The 21,598-nt window shown below is 38.0% G+C and overlaps 1 protein-coding gene across 18 annotated transcripts in view; it reads left to right on the top strand.

Annotated features, from left to right (window-relative positions):
* The window catches only part of MYCBP2 (MYC binding protein 2), a 300,050-nt gene that overhangs the window by 59,290 nt on the left and 219,162 nt on the right, over positions 1–21,598 (top strand). For all 18 annotated transcript variants that reach the window (XR_009451352.1, XM_059684877.1, XM_059684883.1 and 15 more), the window contains exons 4-8: positions 7,264–7,417; positions 12,653–12,849; positions 17,163–17,405; positions 17,628–17,699; positions 19,380–19,476. Coding sequence is in view for 17 of the 18 variants with exons in the window: in XM_059684877.1 (XP_059540860.1) it covers positions 7,264–7,417; positions 12,653–12,849; positions 17,163–17,405; positions 17,628–17,699; positions 19,380–19,476 (763 nt within the window). In the remaining variant the exon portion in view is untranslated. The remainder of the gene's footprint in view (positions 1–7,263; positions 7,418–12,652; positions 12,850–17,162; positions 17,406–17,627; positions 17,700–19,379; positions 19,477–21,598) is intronic.

Below are 21,598 nucleotides of genomic sequence, written 5' to 3'. Positions count from 1 at the left end.
CCTATTCTACCACTCCACTCTAGCCAAAATAGACCACTGGTACTTTCCTAATGATGCTGTTTCTTCTGCCTAAAAGTGCATCTTCAGTCAGTGTTGCATCCATATTCCCTGGTGTGTTCCACTATACCTACCATGCCCCTATCAACACTTAAGACACTAGACGTGCCTCCTATCCTTACTACACATAACTTCCTTAAGGGTTGGGACAGTGTTGCATCATTTTGAATATAATATAATATAATCCTATCTAATAAAAGAGAAACATGGTAATTAGCCGTACATCCGCTACCCTTCCCATTGGCTAATCAGGGCGATATGCAAATTAACTGCCAGCCAAGATGGCGGCCGGCAGCCAGGCAGCTTGAAGCTAACATGAAGCTTGCTTGGTTCAGTGACAGAGGAAACCAACGTGCCCTGCCGGCCTCTGAGCTTGCAGTTTGAAACATTGTTACAAATATAGAAGCTAAACAAAACCCCAGAAACCTGCTTTCAGCCAGCCCGGATCTCAGAGCTGGAGTTGAAACAGAGTTTCGATTATAGAACCCAAACAAACCAGATACCTGCTTTCAGCAGCAGAGGCCTCAGAGCTGGAGCCAGAGCTAAAGCTGGCCCAGAATAAAAAAGAAAAAAAAAAGAAAAAAAGGAGTGGTTGGGAGCTTCAGTCACCCGCCAGCCTGAACACAGCCCTCAGCCCCTCACCCAGACTGGTCAGGCACCCCAGTGGGGACCCCCACCCTGAAGGGTGTGTGACCAGCTGCAAACAGCCATCATCCCCTCACCCAGGCTGGCCAGGCACCCCAGTGGGGACCCCCACCCTGATCCAGGACACCCTTCAGGGCAAACCAGCGGGACCCACCCATGCACCAGGCCTCTATCCTATATAGTAAAAGGGTAATATGCCTCCCAGCACCGGGATCAGCGTGACAGGGGGCAGCACCCAAACCCCCCGATCGCCCTGTGGCTCTGTGTATGACAGGGGGCGGGGCCACAACCTCCCTATCCACCCTGCTCTGTGCCTGAAAGGGAGGAGCTCCCCAACCCCCTGATCTCCCTGTGGCTCTGTGTGTGACAGAGTGCGGTGCCCCAACCCCCTGATCGGCCCTGCTCTGTGGGTGATAGAGGGCGGTGCCCCCCCCACCCCACCCCACAGGCCCTGCTCTGTGTGTGATGGGGTAGAGCCATAACCTCCCCATCGGCCCTGCCCTGAGTGTGACAGTGGCTGCGCCCCAACCCCCTGATCAGCCCTGCTCTGTGGGTGATAGAGGGTGGCGCCCCAACCCCCTGATCTGCCCTGCTCTGTGTGACGGGGTGGCGCCGCAACCTCCCCATGGACCCTGCCTTGAGTGTGACAGGGGCCGGGGCCCCAACCCCCTAATCGGCCCTACGCTGAGCGTGACTGAGGGTGACATCGCAACCTCCCAATCCGCCCTGCTCTGTGCATGACAGGGGGCAGCGCCCCAACTGCCCAATCGGCCCTGCTCTGAGCCTGACCAGGGGCTGCACCTAGGGATTAGGCCTGCCCTCTGCCACCTGGTTATCTCCCGAGGGGTCCCAGACTGCGAGAGGGCACAGGCCGGGCTGTGGGCTCCCCACTCCCTCCCGAGTGCACAAATTTTTGTCCATCGGGCCTCTAGTATAATATAATATAATTAATATAATATAATATAATAATATAATGTAATGTAATGTAATGTAATGTAATGTAATGTAATATAATATAATAATATAATATAATATAATATAATATAATATAATATAATAATATAATAAATATAATATAATATAATATAATATAATATAATAATATAATAAATATAAGCTAAGCTATAAACTCAAAAACTTTTACTGAATTAAGAAGGAAATTTGTCTATGTAAGTCTGCTTCTTTTAATAAAATATCTGGCATGACTAGCCTCAAATATGACTAGATGGGAAGTGTGACTCCTAAATTTCATTATTACAAATTATGTAGCTACCCAGGCCAGTGTGGCTTAGTGGTTGAGTGTGGACCAATGAACCAGGAGGTCACAGTTAGATTGCAGGTCAGGGTACGTGCCTGGTTTGCATTCTCGATTCTCAGTAGGGGGCATGCAGGTGGCAGCTGATCAATGATTCTCTCTCATCATGGATGCTTCTATCCCTCTCTCCCTCTCCCTTCCTCTGTCCAAAATCAATAATAATAAAACAATTATGTAGCTATAAAACTTGGCACTCTTTAGAGGATCTGGAAATTAGTTAATCAAAGACAATTTGAGCTGTGTAAAAACTTGAGAAAAAAAAACTTAATGTAGAAACATTTAGGTGGGGATTAAAAAAAAGTCTTTTTTAAAATGTTGATGATTAATGACCCACAAAAAACATAAAGCAAAAAAACCCTGACAAGCAAGGTCTATATAACAAATTTATTTTAACTTTTAAAAGTCAAAAAGAGGAAAAAATTGTTTCAAAAGGATACTTTAACAACAACAAAAAACTCTCTCCATTATGTGAGAGAAAAAGGAAGAGAGAAAGAAACCTTAGGTGAGGAGAAGGAAAGTAAGTCACACATTCAGGAGGAGCACGAGAGGAACAACAGAGAAATGAAAGAACTGACATAAAAGACTAGCATCTGGAACAAAGGCACAGACCTGTCAAAAGAAAAGCAAAATGCCAGCATTTCTTGCCTACCCTCAAATTCCAATCACTTCAAACCCTAAAGACCTCATCATCTCTTCTGTGTCAATCCTTTATGTCATGTAAGTGGCTGCCAAAACATCACCTGTTTCACTTCCCACCCTGCCCTAACCCATAGCATTCTGACTGCCTCTCTCTCCCCTCTAGATTTTTATTTTTTGTTATTTGTAAATGTTGTCTGTACCAGATATTTACTTTATATAAAAAGTTTTTAAGAAACAGTATACTTCACTCGATAGTAGTATATAAATCTGCTTCGGTTTTCCTCTTGAACTTTTAAAAATGTGTTTTGGAAGTTCTAGAACTGATAATCAGGATTGTAATAGAATAGGATACAAGTTCTAATGGCAAAGAGATAATTATTAAATCTAAATGTGATGTAATTAAATTCTCTTGTTCACACTTATTAGTGAAATAATAAAATCACCTTTGGAAATATATGATTGTAGGAGAGGAAAATAAAACTTTGAAAGGCTCATTCAGTCATTTTTCTTATGCCAAGTATGTTTTTATCTCACTTTTCTCAGTAGTGATATTGGATTGGCTGTATCAGGGAGTCATTTGGATTTTGTGTTCTTTCAGGTATAATAGAGAGTCTTCATGATTTAATTATTTGAAAGCAACAGTAAAGGTAAAATTCAGAAAATTCACAAAAGACTGTTTTCTGAGGAGAAGTGGAAGACCATGTTCATTGGTAGTTATGGTTTATTATTGAACGTATTAAAGCTTATTGCGTTATCTGATTATCCTAATGAACTATTTAAGTTACATTTGTTGATTTATTTTGCTAATTATAAAGTTAGTACATATTGTAGATAATTGAAAAATGCAGAAAATTTTTTATAAGTTAGAACGTACTTCTAAAATCCTAATAACCAAAAATACCCACTAGAAACCTTTTTATATACACACATTAAAAATATATGTCTGCACAAATGAAATCATACTGTATTTGATGTATTACATAGTTTTCTCCTTATATACTCTTTCTTCCTAAAATTGAGGGAGCAGGAAGTATAGTGTGCTGTTCTCAGTGACCGTAAGTCAGGCCTCAAAGTGTAAAGTGTGTTGGCTGCATAACCCGCAGCTGCTGGAGTGAGTGGCGGCCTATCCAGGCGTGAGGCGCGGCTCCCCGCCTTGGCCCGTCTGCGAGGCCACCTTCAGAGACACCTTCACCCCGGAGCTCCGCCGCGGCCTCCGCCAGGTAGCCAGTGGGGCCGGGGCCGGGAGCAATCCACTAACCCCGGGCTGGGCCCGGCTGGCCGAGGTCGCCCCTCTCCCTTCCGGCTGGACACGGGCCTCGGCGCTAAGGAGTCATCCCAGCCCTGCGCGCGGCTTCTCCTCCTGGCTCCTGTCGCCTGCAGAGCTCCAGGCATCAGAGAGCCCAGGCCAGGCGGGCACACCCGGTGAGCCCTGAGAGCGGCAGGGCGCAGGGAGTGAAGGGAGCCCCGAAGCCTAACAGAAATGAAGATCAGCTGGGCCCTGACCCACCACCTACAGAGGGCCGTGGACCGTGCCGCAGCCCGAAGGAGAGCCTGCCCCCTGCGTAGGAGGCTAAAGCTCCTGATAGATGCTGCTGCCTCTGCTCGGATGCGGTGGGGCTCTGCTTCCAGCGGAGATCATGGATGGAAAGCCAACCCAGTAGACGCCAAAACCCTCTGGTTAAATGTGCGAGCTGAGAAACGGGTGTGAGTGTGGTACTTCTCTGGCAGGATGGATTAGGATTCCTTGGGACTGTAGTTAACACATATTGAGTGCTTACTCTGTGTTGGAACTTGCCAATTGCACTCTGAATGGGTTATCTCATTTAATCCTTACCATTTATAAGGAAATGTAGGCTACTTCTTAAGTTGCCCATGGCCTTACGGAGCCGGATGTGAATACAGGTGCTTAACTCCAGGTCCCAAGTCCATACTCGGCTATCTATAGCATTTTCCAGGCCTGATCTTCAGTGCCTGCCTTCCCACTCCTTACGTCACCACTGGGTGTTTGGACTACTGCCTACTAAGGAACAAGCTGCCTGGATTCCTGTTTCCCATTTTAGAGGGTCAGGTCATTTGAGGCTTCTGACTGAATTTCTGGTCACCTCTGGTTAGGCTACACAGTTATTCAAGCAGAAAGCTCAAAGCCACAGGAGAAGCTTTCAGACTGGCAGGTAACCAAACAGAATTTATACGCTGGCTTTTCTGATAGCCACAGGAAGCTGGAGAGGGCTGGAGACCTAACCTGGGGATGGAGGAGCTAAAGTAGCTTGTCCTCCACTTTCCTTATGGTCAAACTTCTCATTTGGCATCCCATCCTCCAGTCTTCCCATCAGAGGTGCTATTTAATCCTCTTTGAGGCCAGAAGTCCCATCCCCTAATGACCAAAGTCCTGGTTTGGCATCCTACCTTCCTCTCCCATCAGAGGAGAAATCGTCCTCCCAACTAGAGGCCGCTCGTTGGATTTTCCTTGCAGCCTGGCAGTGATGAGCCTAAAGAGCTTGTTCAATCTACTGTCTTGTCTGGCTCATTGGCCTCAGTCCCACCCATCAGTCTCTGGATATCAGAGTAGCACAATATTAGCGGTCCCCAGCTCAAATCCGTACCCTCAACATAAATAAGCACTCTCTGTGTTTTTTTCTAGAAGAGATAAAAAGGGAAGAAGTGCAGGAAGCAATGAAATTTCTAGACAAACTGGCCATTTAGTAAGAAAGGAAGGAAATCAAGAGAAGGGGGCACTTGCTTAATTTTTGTGGAAGGAGTGTATAAGAATTAAGATATACACACACGCCCTCATTTCTGTAGAAGGAGTCTGGGAGCAGAGAAAATGGGGTCCTTTCTGCTTCTACTAGATGCCTCCCCACTTCATTGTAAAAGCCTCCAGTGTTTGTAGTCAGTGACTTGCCTTCTCACCAGTTACCCTGTTACTAAAGAAACAGACCAGGCCTGACCTGCTATTGCTCAGTGGTTGAGCATCAACCCATGAACCAAGAGATTCCCAGTCAAGGCATATGCCCCAGTTTTGGGCTCAATCCCCAGTAGGGGGTGTGCAGGAGGCAGCTGATCGATGTTGATATATACCCCTCTCCCTCTAAAATCAATAAAAATATTTAAAAAAGAAAAAGTGTACAGTGCAATTTCAAAGTTCATCTATACCAGTGGTTGGCAAACTGTGGCTCACGAGCCACATGCGGCTCTTTGGCCCCTTGAGTGTGGCTCCACAAAATGCCACGTGCGGGCGCGCACGTACAGTGTAATTGAAATTTCGTGGCCCATGTGCAGAAGTTGGTATTTTGTGGAAGGGCCACACTCAAGGGGCCAAAGAGCTGCATGTGGCTCGTGAGCTGCAGTTTGCCAACCACTGATCTATACTAATAGACAAATATGTAAATTGACCATCCCTAAAGAAAGTTGTTATTTTTTCATGGTGAAGGGACTGGAGTCCATGTTGATGAAAACAGCTTGGTGGCTGCGGCAGCCAGCAGTGGCAGCAGCAGCGGGGTGATGGGGGTGGCGTCTTCTTCTGATCAGCCTGGTTGCCTCCCGCAGAGAGAGGCCAGCTGCAGCTAAGCTGTCAGTAGGACAACCCCTGAGGGCTCCCGGACTATAATTTTGTGCACTGAGTCTCTAGTGTGTGTGTGTGTGTGTGTGTGTGTGTGTGTGTGCGCACACACACATATATATATGTATGTGTGTATATATATATGTATGTATATATATAATATGTATGAATTAATGCACACATCTCAGTAGAGAGAATACTCTTCCATTATTATATCTAATGGTATTAATGCTTTGATAAATTGATGCTAATTGTTCTTACTTTAACTTTTTATGTTACTTCTCCAAATAATTTAACACCTGAAAATATCATATATCTGGCATTAACTGAGAAGTGGAATTTCATTATCTATTGGTATATCAGTCTGAAGCTACCTCCTTATACCAGTTCATCACATTTCTAATTCTTTAGTTACTGCCTTATTTATCTTTGGCTAGATCCTGATAAGGAATAATAAGATAAAGTACAAGTAGTAGTGATACTTTAGCTAGGCAGTTTTAAATTCTTTTCATGATAAAACCTAAAAGAAGAAGGGGCACTGTCTATAAATAATATGACAATTGTGCCATAATAGGATAGGGTAAGGTGAAAAACTCCTACTTTTATCTTTTCACCATGTATGCTTTGTTGACTTTTTTTTCTGGCTCTAAGTAGCAATTAACATGATTATGAACAAAAAGAATGCCTATTTGCTTGAGTATAGCCAAATGAACTTTGTAAATTAATAGTTTATTTTTTCTGAGTGAATGAATTCTATAGTACTTCATTCACTGTTACAAACAGTTTTCATGATATTTTATTATGGCTTCCTTCTAAAATTGCTTTTTAAACAGTGTCACTATTTTTTAACCATCCATGTAACTGAATGGTTTTTTAAACCTAAATCTTAAAATTAAACATATTGGGTCTTCCTTTTTTTTTAAAAAAAAAAATGTGTTTCTTTTTGCTTTTTAAATATTGTAGCATTAATAATTTGCTTTGGAAGTAAGCTGTTCCTATTAAACTGTCTGGTTATAAGGTATACTCTTTTTTTCCCCATCTTAAATAGATCATTGAGGTGGGACTTTGTGAAGTTTTTGAACTGATCAAGGAGACACGATTTTCTCATCCATCCCTGTGCCTCAGGAGTCTCCAAGCCCTGCTGAACGTGCTTCAGGGTCAGCAGCCAGAAGGCCTCCAGTCAGAGCCACCAGAGGTCCTAGGTAAGAACTCAGGGGCATTGAAGTCTTTAATGTAAAGAGTTTCTCCTGAAGCACATACAGCAACCTGTAATGCAGTCTTTGTTTAATTATGGTATTGAAACAGCAGGGATATAAATTTTAAGGTATTTTGCTATATTCTACCATAGTTATGGTTCAAGAGTTACAGTTCATGTACAGACAGACATATTTTTATTATTCTGATGATAAATAGCAAAACATAAATCCTTGGTACCCAGAAGTAATCCTCAAGCTTTATAGTCATTATTAACTTAAATTATTCTTATTAAACTTTTGGCCAAAATATCTAGTACTGACTTTTTCTAACTTTATATGTTGCTCTGGACAATTAAAAAGAAAAACAGGACAAATGCTACCAGCGCAATATGTTTCTAAACAAAGGGCTTTTAAAAAAATTCATAATAGATAAAAGTATAGTTTTGTTATAAAGCTTCTAAATTAGTACCAACTTCTATTAAATAAAAATCTTTGCTTTCTTTTAAAGTGTATTAGAATTCTATAAATACTTGCTTACATGCCATTGACTTAGGAGTTTTTAAGAAATAGAAATAGAGATGGAGACTTAATTTTGAAAATGGTAATTGCTTTTCTCTGAAGCTATCCATCCCTTTGAAGAGTTTGCATTTTTTTAAATCTCAAGCATCTGCATGTATCAGTCACATGGGCCCTATCTGTGGAATTTCTGGTTCTCTAGATTTGGAGCGGGACCCAGGAATTTGCATTTGGAATAGTTTTTAGCCGATGCCAATACTCCCAGTCTGGGGATCACACTGCTGATCTGGACTAGAGTTTGATCCTTCTTCTTTACTTGACTGTTTGGATTTCATTAGATCTACATGTGAGAAGTAATTTCATGAACCTAATTACATGTCAGATTATTCTTTTTCAGTCATATATGATGATTAGTTTTTGTGATTGATGTTTGTTGTTTTATTTTAGTGGGGGAAGGGAGTGCTGGCTATGAAAGCAAGCTGAGGATTTTTAAAAACAATAGCCATCCCCAACCACCCCCGGCTTCCCACCCCATGTTATTAAATGCTACCACCAAATAAAAGCTGTCATGCTTGTTGGTTATTAACATGGTAGCACAAGTATTACTGTTGTAATGCACTACTTGACTTCATGGCATTTTACTGAAGAATTTATTGATTAATTGATTAATTTTACTTAGAATATTTTACTAGTTATTCTTAGCTACGGTTTGTCAATTAACAAATTGAAATATTAAAAATATCCACTAACGGATAGAGCGTCAGCCTGCGGACTGAAAGGTCCCAGGTTCGATTGCGGTCAAGGGCATGTACCTGGGTTGCGGGCACATCCACAGTGGGAGGTGTGCGGGAGGCAGCTGATCGATGTTTCTCTCTCATCGATGTTTCTAACTCTCTATCTCTCTCCCTTCCTCTCTGTAAAAAATCAATAAAATATATTTTTTAAAAAAATATCCACTAACACCTGTATATCCTATTTCTTACTTTGAACAACATGATAGTCATTCTTCTCCTAGACTATTTACCATTCTGTTGTCTTTTATCAGTTGTTATATACTTTTTTCTGTATCCAGCCTATACCTAAATACTCCCTTTCATTTATTATTTTAAAAATAGATCTTGTTCATAATACTGAGTTTTGAAATTATAATGTGTGCTTTAGCTTAATCATCTTCTATCAAAACTTTCATCTGATTAATTTGTTTGCCTTTATTTTCTTGTTAACCTTTGTTATCTCTTCTATCCTTTTTTTTAAAAAAATACTTTAATACTTATTCTTCCACATATATTTTAGGATTCATTTAAAAGAAAAAACCATTTTTGGTATTAAATTAAATTCATAACTTAAATTTAAGATTGACATTTGATGATACAATATCTATTGAGGAAATATTTTTACTTGTTCCATTATCTCCTGTATTTTAAAAAATTACATTGCTGGATTTGATTTGCTAGTCTCTTCTATCCTTTAAGTGCTTCTTTCTGATTACTACTTTGACTTATTTTTCTTTTGAAGGATTTATGATCACTTCATATATTTTATTTTGTTTCATTAGATCAAAGATGTAAGTAATTTGTTTTTTTTAAACTAAATTTATATTGAAATCTGTCTGCTTTTTTCTTTTGCTCTAATATAACCACATTAGTTATACTTTTTTTCTATTTTGGTATATTTCATGAAATGTATGTATATGTTTCACTTTTGCTAATGGAATAGCTTGATGATTATTATACACTAAGTTTCTTTCTTTTTTTTAAATGGATTTTGGTTTACAAATGGTATAGTTAAAAAAATATTCCTTTATATCTATACTTCTGTTCAATTTAAGGTTATAATATATGTTCTCAAGTAGTTACTTAAATGTAATAGCACCTCCTATGTTCTGTGCTAAGAGCTATCATTCAAGGGTAATCAATCCAGACATTGTTATTGCTGTTATGGGACTTAGCATCAGATATTTGGACACATATATGATTTCAAATGTGGAGTAGCATAGGAGAAAGCAGAGGGAACTCTGAGAGTCTATAACAGACTTCCCTCAAGATGTGGCATTTGAGATTTAAAGGGTAAGTAGGAAGCAATTAACTAAGTTTCTAGGCAGAAAGGACAGCATGCGGGAAGGCTCTGAGACAGGAAGGAAAATGACTAAAAAGAGAGACAGCTTTGTCAGAGGTGAGGAAAAAGTCAGGGACTAGATCATGTGGAATTTGATAGGCCATGTTAAAGGAGTCTGATTAGTGCTCTAGGAGGAATGGAAAATTACCCTGTATTTTCTTATGCTTTAAAACATTATTTTATATCACTTACACTGTTTCCTTTCACTTGAATCTAACATTTTGATGACAGAAGCATTCTTTGTCTTGTTTGCCAATGTACTATGCTAACCTTGAATAGTTTCTGATGTATAGGAAGAATTTAGCAAGTATTTACTGAATAATTAAAAGATTAATGGGCCGAAGGATAATAATAGAAGGAAGGAAGGACAAAGGATGGAAAGAAGGATAGATGAAAGGATGGAGGAAAGGAAGGATAGTTGGAGGGAAAGGTGAAGGGAAGGCAAAGGGGAAGGTTAAATGGAAAAAGGAAACACAAGTGAAGAAAGGGACGGAGACTAGAAAGAAGGAAGAGGAGCAAAAGGAATTAACAAAGAAGAGAATGGGTACTAAGTGAAAAACCAGATTTTTGGTTTGAAAATTCTCTTTGGCTATAAAGAGGAAAAAGTGAATGGTAGGAGCTAAAATTTATGAAAACTTTTTAGTAGTCTGATTAAGAGATGAAGATAGGCCCTAACAAGTTTGGCTCAGTGGATAGCCTGCGGACTAAAGGGTCCCAGGTTCGATTCCAGTCAAGGGCATATACCTTGGTTGCGAGCACATCCCCAGTAGGGAGTGTGCAGGAGGCAACTGATTAATGTTTCTCTCTCATTGATGTATCCCTCTCCCTTCCTCTCTGTAAAAAATCAATAAAATATATTTTTTAAAAAAAGAGATGAAGATAGCATGGGTTGGGAAGATAGTAATGAGATAGAAAAGTAGAGGAATTAATTAGGAAGCAAAATTGGCAGGACTTAATTAAGAATTAGGCATGGATGATGAGGAATAGAGGAAGCCTAGATTTCCATGAGTTAGCAAAACCCCCCAAGCCCCCCAAAAAAACAAACTAAATGGCTTTGTAATTTTAAGAGAATTGTGATACATTAATTCTCTTTTTCTCGTTCTCCTTCTTCCTTCCCCTTTCCTTCTCCCTCTCTTTATCTTTCTCAGTTTTTCTGACTGAGTAGTCACTCTTTAAAGATTTTCAAATTCCCCTTCCCTTCTAGAGAAGAGGTATCCAGAAGTCTGTTGATTAAATCTTGGGCAGAGTTGTTCAGGGAATTTTATGTGGAGACTTCTGATAGCCATAGAACATTCATGTGTTATTTTTCCATCTTTGCCACTAAATGGTTTATGATTTAGGAGAATCTTTTAACCTCCCTGTGCTTCCATTTTCATTACTAATCAAAGGAGGAGGACATCGGTTTTTTTGGATTGGAGGTTTTTCTAGGGTATAAAATGAATTACACATCACCTCTGTAAGTGTGAACTGCTATGTTAGCAATAAAGGTAGTCTATATATATAAAAAGCCAGTGACCAGAATGATGTAACGACCAGAACAACTGGTTGCTATGATGCCCACTGCAGCCAGCGAACCGGCTGGATGGGGTGGGACTGGCCAGCCAACCTCCCGTAGCCCCTCCCCCAAGTCTGCCCCACCCCTGATCACCCGGCCCCCCACCCCCATAGGGGGTGCGGCCAGCTGGCCAACCTCCTGCAGCTCCTATCCCTGCCCAGCCCCACCCCAGATCAGCCCTCATACCCAAATCAGGGGCAGGGCTAGCTGGCCAACCACCTGTGGCCCCTCCCCCTGGCCAGCCCCACCCCACTGGGCTCTCACCACCCTGATTGGCCTGCAGCCCTCCCCCGAGTGAGCTCTGCCCCCAATTGGCCCCCGATCAGGGGCAGGGCTGGCTGGCCAACTACCCATAGTCCCATCTCATGGTTGGCCCTGACCCCAGTCAGCCTCCCCACCCCAATCAGGGGCGGGGGCCACCAGCTAATTGCCCACGGCCCCTCCCCCCAGCTGGCCAAGCCCTGATTGGGCCCAGATCTGGGCGGGCTGGCTGGCCAACCTCCCACTGTCTCCTCCTCCAGATAGGCCCAGCCTGATCCACCCCGGTTGGGGCTGGGCCAGCTGCCCCCCCCCACCTGTGCACAAATTCATGCACTGGGCCTCTAGTTTTATAATAAAGTAAATTACAGCACATATTTTATATATTCTGTTGTTTTGCAAATAAATACATAATTTTCTGGGCACTTAACATTTTAAGAAGCTCGTATTTTTCCCTTAAAGGTAAAATCAGTGCAATAAATAGTCTATTACTTAATAGGATGTTTCTGGCATATGTGAATGCCTCAAGGAAAGTTTCTTATAAATTACCTTGGATACATTCCATGTCTTTATTGATAAAAATGAGGAACTGAACTAATGTTTTCTAAGGTTCTCTGTATATAAATCTTCTAACTTCTTTTAAAAAAAGGATAACTAAAAGGAACTAATGCAAAATAAGTATTCAAGCTGCCTTAAATATTTTTTTTTGTAATGAGCCAAAGGTAAAAATAAATAAATATATGCATATAATGTTCTGTCCGTTGAGTGAATATAATTGAATTCTATTTTATCTACAGAGTCTCTCTTCCAGCTCCTTTTGGAAATCACTGTTCGAAGTACTGGCATGAATGACAGCACAGGACAGTCTCTGACAGCACTTTCCTGTGCTTGCCTCTTTAGTCTGGTGGCTTCTTGGGGAGAAACAGGAAGGACACTTCAGGCCATCTCTGCTATCCTCACCAACAATGGCAGCCATGCTTGCCAAACTATTCAGGTATTTCATATTTATAGCTGCTTTGAGAATGATAAGATGCTGAATTCATCTTGATTTCTATCAGTAGGAGTTCCTGATTTTTCTCAGTCTGTGTAATAGTTTGATCTGTCCAAAGTTGATATATAAGTAATGTATCATATTCAAGCTAAGCTACATGTGTGTTTAACTCTGTAGCATTAAAGGTAATAAATGAAATTTGGCAAAAATGCAAATCTTGAGCTTAGTTTTGTGTCAGCACCACAGCCTTATCTTTCTCTGTGGCATCATGCTCTCCAACCTCTCCCACCTCTCTTGCCCTAAATTTTCAAATATGGAATTTCTTCATAGTTTCCAAACATCTTTTGTTTAAAGAAAAAGATATGGTATTATTCTACTATATTTTCGATCGGTTGATTGTAGTTTTCATGATTTGTTTCTGAGCTACTTTAAGTTGCATAATACATTTTAAGCTTTTAATATTTATGGAATAAACTTTCTGTCATTGTTAGTGGTGGGAAATATCATCCTAATATGTAGAGTTGATTTAATTGGTTTTGGAAATTGAGTAAGAAGTTACTACTTTTCTCTGGCCCCTTGGATAAGCTCCAGAACACATGGAAAGGCTACCTCCATCCTGTTTTAAGCAGGCCAAAGATAGCAAAAGGAGTATAATGGATCATTTCTGGGACTTACTCAGTGATATGGAACTTTCCTTATCAAACATGAGTTGTGCCCTTACTTTAATTTTCTATTCTTACTCTTTTTCCTCTTTCTGTCCTGCCTGAAATCCTCTTTTCCCTCTTTATGATCCTTCATTTTTGTTGTTGTTAATCCTCACCCGAGGATATTTTTCCATTAATTTTTAGAGAGAGTGGAAGGGACAGAGAGAGAAACATCAATGTGAGAGAGACACATCATCGGTTGCCTCCCATACAGTCACCCTGGCCAGGGCCAGAGATCAAACCTACAAGCGAGGTATGTGCCCTTGATCAGAATCTGAACCCTTGACCCTTCAGTTTGCAGGTCAACACTCTATCCACTGAGCCAAACCAGCTAGGGTTATCCTGAATTATTTTGAAGTTCCTCTATGCAGTGTTTTTCAAAATATGTTCTGCTGCTGTGCTTTAAGAGTTTGGCAAAAATTTTAATATAAATATATACTGAAAATATATAAATACTTCTTAAATTTTAATAAAATAACAAACATTCTGATATCATATACCAAATTTTAAAAGTATAGTGAGCATAAACACATGAGCTTATTAGGCATCCATGTGATGTGTGTGTGTGTGTGTGTGTGTGTGTGTGTGTGTGTGTTTTGTTTTTGGTTTTTTTTTGACCAGGATATGAGGTGAGATTTAAATGATGAGTTAAAAATGAGACGCTCCAGAGGCAGGAGGTGTTAGTGTTGGGAGTATGGAGAGAATATTCTTGGTATTACTGTGCTATGGCATGGAGGTAAGAATAAGAGTGGAATGTTGAAGATTGAAAAGCATTTAGTATAGTTGTAATATAGAAGATCAGGTTGAAGAGGTCCTCAGAAAATAAGAGAAAGAGAAGGGAGATGGGGAGGAGAGACAGCGAAAAGGGGTGGGTAGAGGGGGGAGGAGAGGAGAGAGAATTGGTGAGTGGGAGAGAGGGGGAGAGATGTGTAACATTAAATAAAATTAGAGGATCCAACTAGGAAATCCAATATCTAGGTATCCAGCAGAGAGGAAGAAATTACCTCAGAAAATTTACAAAGAAAACTTCTTCACCACAAATATAAACATTTCATATTGACAAAAAAAAAAAAAATGCACTGAGTGCCTAATACAATGAATGAAAAAGGCTCACACTAGACATACCTTTACAAAATCAGAACAGTGGTAATAAAGAGATGATAAAGCTTTCAGAAAGCAAAAAGACAGGTTGTGTACCAAAGATCAAGCAGAATGGCCTTGCACTTCTCAGAAGCAACACTGACATAGAAAATAGCAGAACTGTGCCTTTAAAGAGAGGGAGGTGGGGAAATGATGTTCACCATCCCTAGTTCAATCATCGGTCATGTTTGGGGAAAGATAATGATGCATTCAAACATGCTAGGTATGCAACAATTTTTACTTTTATGTTTGCTACTGTCCTTAGTCTCTACTAAAGCAGGGAAAAATGGAAATGATGCTTTACTTTATTGAGAGGAGTATGGGTAACACTTAAAGATAGTTATAGAGATAACTTAGCATATGCAAAAATGGGTCAGTTGTTGACTGGACAAAACAAAGAAAAATTATGTAAGGTGAGAAATATATGTTTTATAATTTGACTTAGTTCTTGAATATGATTACACATTCATAATAAAGTGACCTCTGTATACTGATTTAACCACAAATTATTAACCCATTGTACACCATAAGCGTCTATTGATGCAAGTGGCGGACCTTCCCCACACGCCACATGCGTCTATTAAAAAAAAAAAAAAAATCTTTTCCCTAAGTGGCAGCCTCGACTAACTTTAAATCATTTTTCGGGAGAATTTTCAGCTGAAAATATTCAAGAACACCCGAATTGTGAGTAATATATTTATTTTTATAATATTCATTGCAAATTGATTTTTAAAATTAAATTCAGAATATCTTGGCATGTGGGGATGATTTCTATTTTGGATGCGTGGTAGTTAACTGGTTAAGTAGCTCAATTTTGAGGATTAGGAAGGGGAGGGTCATCATCTTTCATAGTAGACATCAATAGAAATTATCTGAAACAAAAAGTAATGGAAACTTTCATATGTTGTATGAATGAAACTCTAGGTTCATTGCAAGTGACAAGATTTCATTCTTTTTTATGGCTAAGTAATATTCCATTGTTTATATGTACTACATCTTTTCTATCCATTCATCTATTGATGAGCACTGAGGTTGCTTCCATATCTTGGCTATTGTAAAAAATGCTGCAGTGAATATTAGGGTGCATATATCATTTCAAATTAGTGTCTTCAGTTCCTTTGGATAAATACCAAGAAGTGTGATTGCTGGATTGTATGCTAGTTCTTTTTTTAAATATTTGAGGAACACCTCTATACTGTTTTCCATAGTGGCTGTACCAATTTACATTCTCACTAACAGTGCACAATGGTTTCCTTTTTGCCATATCCTTGCCAACACTATTGTTAATTGTTTTTATGATGATAGTCATTCCCACAGGTGTGAGGTGATATCTCATTGTGGTTTTAATTTCCCTGACGATTAGTGATGTTGAGCATCTTTTCATGTATTTGTTGGTCATTTGTATATCTTCTTTGGAAAAATATCTATTTAGGTCCTCTGCTCATTTTTTTATCAGATTTTTTTTCTGTTTAATTGTATGGGTTCTTTATATTTTTTGGATATCTGATATAGCATTTGCAAATATCTTTTCTCATTTACTAGGTTGCCTTTTCATTTTGTTGATGGTTTTCTTCACTATGCAAAGCTTTTTAGTTCCATATAGTCCCATTTGTTTATTTTTTTGCTTTTGTTCCCCTTGCCATAGGAGATAAATCCAAAAAAAATATTGCTAAGAATGATGTCAAAGAGTTTGTTGCTTATGCTTTTTTAGAATAATTTTTTGGTTTCACATTGCATATCTTAGTCTTTAATCCATTTTGAATTTATTTTTATATATGGTGTAAGAAAGTGGTCCTGTTTCATGTTTTTGTATGTGTCTGTTCAATTTTGCCAACAACACTTATTGAAGAGACTTACTTTTCCCCATTGTCTCTTGCTTCCTTTGTCATAGATTTATTGACCATGTAAACATGGGTTTATTTCTGGGCTCTCTATTCTGTTCCATTAATCCGTGTGTCTGTTTTTGTGCCAGCATCATACTGTTTTGGTTACTATAGCTTTGCAGTATAGTTTGAAATCAGGACATGTGTTATCTTTAGCTTTGTTTTTCTTTCTCAAGATTGCTTTGGCTATTCAGGGTCTTTTGTGACTCTATATACATTTTAGGACTATTTGTTCTATTTCTGTGAAAAATTTCATTAGTATTTTGATAGGGATTTCATTGAATCTGTAGATTACTTGGATAGTATTGGCATTTTAACAATATTAATTCTAATCTATAAACAGTATATTTTTCCATTTTTTGTGTTGTCTTTAATTTCTTTTATTAGTGTCTAATAGTTTTCAGATTACAGGTCTTTAACATCATTGATTAAATTTATTCCTAGGTATTTTATTCTATTGATGCAATTATAACAATTTATTTTCTTATAAATGATTATACATGATTAAAGTGTCTTTATTTTGTCTGTTTTATGTTTGCCACATTTAACAATGTCTTTTTATGTTTTTTTTTCCTTCTCTTTTGTATAGGTGCCAACGATACTAAATTCACTACAGAGAAGTGTGCAGGCAGTGTTGGTGGGAAAAATTCAAATTCAGGACTGGTTTAGCAATGGCATTAAGAAAGCAGCTTTAATGCACAGGTGGCCATTAAAAGAAATATCTGTTGATGAAGATGATCAGTGTCTACTTCAGAATGATGGATTTTTTCTTTATCTGCTATGCAAGGATGGATTATACAAAATAGGCTCTGGATACAGTGGAACAGTTAGGGTAATGTGATTTCTTATAGTTCTTAATCATAACAAGTTATATCCACACTGATTTGTGTTCTGTTTGTTTCTAGCTTCATTTTCAGAGTACCATCTAATTTTGATATAATAGTATTTCTTTGAAAAATTACAGTGGAAACAAATGTGTTAAATATCATTCATGTATTTTTTATTGGTTATTAATGATGAAACTATTGGTAGACTAACTTTTGTTATTTTGCAGGGCCATATATATAATTCTACATCTCGCATCAGAAACAGAAAAGAAAAAAAGTCTTGGTTAGGGTATGCTCAGGTAGGAGAATATCGACAAAACTTTTCTTTCTTATTTTTTAAAAACGTGGTTTGTACTTGTTTAATCAATAAATAATATCGCTTCTATTTAAATAGACATGGTATATTTTTAATAATATGTCTGTAACAGTGGCATGGTATAGCGAAAAAACTTGGCTTAGAATTCATTAAATGCCTACTTTTAGTTTTTGCCCTGCTTCTTACTAGCTATGTGACTTTGGTCAACTCAGTTAAATTATTTGATTGTCTGTGATTTAGCTGTGAAATGGGGATAAAATGTCTTCTGTTGGACTTCTCTTTTAAGTGAGCCTCTAGATAAAAATCAAAGACTGCCTTTATCATTACCAAATCTGCAATAGGAATATAGCTGTGACCTGAGGCCAAGTTAGAACTTCCTATAAACTCGTTTATTCTTCATCTAAACCAGTACCTTACAGGGAACAGTGTATGGTCTTTCCAGTAGATAGCTACCTACATAGAGGATCATGCAAAGTATCACCAAAGAGAAAAAAGAGCTGGGCCTATGTTGCTTTCTTAATGCTGCTGTCTTATCACCTGACTAACATGGCCAAATGGGTGTCCACGATCAGATACATCACTCTTCCTCCTCTAGAGAGAAGCAAGTAAACGATGCACAGAGGGGTCAGAAGTGTTGATTTCTGTACTATCCCTACTTGAGAGGTGAAGACAAAGTCCCTTGTGGAAGATAGAGAATAAAGATGTCCCTTGCCCAGCTCACTGTTGTTAGTATCAAATAGTAAAAGATATTCAAAAGCATTTTGAAAATTAAAGAAATTACTATTGTTAAATGAAAAATAATCCTACTATACAAACTATTGGGGGGCATTTTGAAATTAAAATTTAAAATGTCAGTTTCTCAGTAATTGTCTCTTAAAACTTAACCTGGTTTAAAATGTCTCATCAAATTTTTATTTGCCACCACTATATTTTATCTAAGAAATAATGCCATGGAAAATAATCATTACAAAAATATGTTCAGGGGCATATCACTATCTAAAACTACTACTTTATTTATTTTTAAATATTAACTTAAATATTTCCGTTATTTTTCCTTAAAATATTTGTTAAACTAACAGTGGTCATTTCTCTTATTTACTTAGCAAGTGATATAATAATTTTGAACAAAATGTGCTGTCCAGTGCAGAACCTATATATATATATATATATATATATAAAAGCCTAAGCAACTATTATGACTGAACTACTGGAACAGATGGTCGCTATGATGCGCAGTGACCATCAGGGGGCAGACGCTCAATGCAGGAACTATCCCCTGGTGGTCAGTGCGCTCTCACAGCTAATCTCCCATGGTCCCTCCCCCCGGCCAGCCAACCTCCCGCGGTCCCTCCCCCAGTTGGCCAACCTCCCATGGTTCTCCCCACCCCCATACACGAATTCATGCACTGGGCCTCTCGGGTCTAATAAATGTATCTGAGAATATAACAGGTTAATTGATACCCAGTGATATACAATTTCTCCTTATTAAAGTTTACCCATGTTCTTATATTTTTAATCTTTACCCTATTTTACACATCAGTAGTGATGTATTATTATATCTCAAAAAACCATAATACACAACTGTATGACTGCTTTTACTGCTAAGTTGGTAATGAAAAAAAAAATTAACACATAATATAGCAAAATTTTTTGTTGTTATCAGGGTTATTTATTGTATAGAGATGTGAATAACCACAGCATGACAGCCATAAGAATAAGCCCTGAAACACTGGAACAAGATGGTACTGTCATGTTACCAGGTATGTTAGTGAACACCTCATTTTTTTCTTCATATTTGATTTTAAGAGATGTGCATGTTAAGCTATTTAGACATATAAAGAATGAGTAGCAAGGAAAAGTGCCTGTTTACAAATACGTTAAAAAAATCTTGACATGCAAAATATTTTATAGTCTATATAAAGTTAATACATCTAGGGAAAACAAACATCAAGGATATAGTAAAAGTGTTTTCTTATTTTATTTTAAATTATTGCCCATGTGCAGCCTGACCCCCCACCAAGGCTATTTCAGCTGCTGAATTAGTGGGGTGATGTTTGTTGTTCTTGATAAAACCACAGCTCTGGCTCTCATATAGCTGGAATAAAGAACCTCCTGTTTATTTTTACTTTAACAATGCACTTTGGGTTTTCTTCTATTTTTAAAAGGTTTTCACAGACAAAGATTTCAGGGCAGCTCAGGAATTTTTAAAAATTCCATCATTTATACTTTTAATAATACTCTGATAAGATTCCTTTGGTTTAATTGTGAGGTTTTACTCATATTTATCACTCAAATCACTGAGCTGTCTAAATTCTGAGGGAGTAGATCTTAAATTTTGTGGAATATTGGGCAAATGTATAATATATTCTCAATTGGAAAGTCTTTGAATTTGCTTATACCTTTAGTAGATTCTGAAAGACTTTATATTAAAATATTGAATACTTAATATATTTATCAATAATTTCATGGTAAGCAGCAATATTACCTCTTGTGCACTTTGCCATCTGAAAATGATAGAGAACTACTTCTGAAGATCACATTGGGAAGGATAGTTGTTCCAAGCCTGCTTGTTACTTTTTTAATATATTTTTATAACTTCATCAAACATTTCTTTGAGCATTGCTATATATACACATATCCGAGTTAGTATAAATGACACTCTATTAAAGAAAATGCCACATTTTATGTGTGTTTCACAAAAAAGCTACTTTGGAAAACAGCTGACTTATTAAAACAATTTGTAAATAGTCATCTGTTTTTAGATATCTGTACAGAATTTTTTTTAATATCACAAGTTTGGACCATGTCTCTGGTTCGAATAACAGTAATAATAGTAATATTACATATTTTAAAGTAATAACGTGTGTCCCCATATAAAAGGGATTATACAGGGTGGGGAAAAGTAGATTTATAATTGTAAATACACAAAACACAGTTTGTTCTTGTATTATCTATTAATTGTTTTTCCATACAAACAACTGTAAACCTACTTTTGTCCCACCTTGTATTTAATGTATAGTATTATCTAAACAAAAAGAACAAAATTCATTGTAACTCCACTTCCCATATATAAATATTATAACATATTGGTGAATGCCCTTCCTATCTTTTTCCTATGTATGTGTACATACTTGTAAAAAAGTGATTTTATGCTCCATACTGCTTTTTAACCTATCCTGTTCACTAATCATTATGAATAAATTTCCAGGCTATTAAATAGTCTCCCACAATATAATTTTAATGTTACAAAATATATTCCATTCATTAACATATTGAGATGGAAGTTTCTTCCAATTTTTTGCAATATAAATTACACCATAATGAGTGTCCCTATTGCTCTGTCTTTGTGCAAGTTATTTTAGGATAATAAACTGAAAGAAATTCTTAACCTTCGTCCAACAGATTGATACTAATATAAACAATTTACTTCTGAGAAACCCTCATTTAATAGAGATTGACTGAGAAGACCATTTTTAAATGGTCTATCTTCAGCTGTTGTATTTATTACACCATGATAAAAAATAACTTACTACTGCCTTCAGCTTACATTATTTAATCTATGAAACGCGACTTTTTACGAATACAAGTGTGGCTTTCTGTGTTTCATAAATATGTATCGTATTCACGGTGAAGAATGAAACAAACTTTGGGAGGATAGTCCCATGTTGTGTGCCTTACGAACTGGCAGATGTTGCTTGATATTTCCTGAAGATGCTGTCTTATAACATTACATGATGGATAAAGAAAGAATAAAGAGAAAACCTTTTTGAAACCACACAGCAGGAAGACTTGCCCTCAAGCCTGAAGAAGTCTTTTTCCATCTTTCCATTTCTTTGACCTGGACTGCAATTTCTTCAACAGCACTATTTTTTCTCTCTTTCT

The sequence above is a fragment of the Myotis daubentonii genome, chromosome 2 (genome assembly GCF_963259705.1).
Source record: "Myotis daubentonii chromosome 2, mMyoDau2.1, whole genome shotgun sequence".
NCBI lineage: Eukaryota > Metazoa > Chordata > Mammalia > Chiroptera > Vespertilionidae > Myotis > Myotis daubentonii.
The sequence above is the reverse complement of the archived record's forward strand: the minus strand, read 5'-3'. Positions and strand labels throughout refer to the sequence as shown.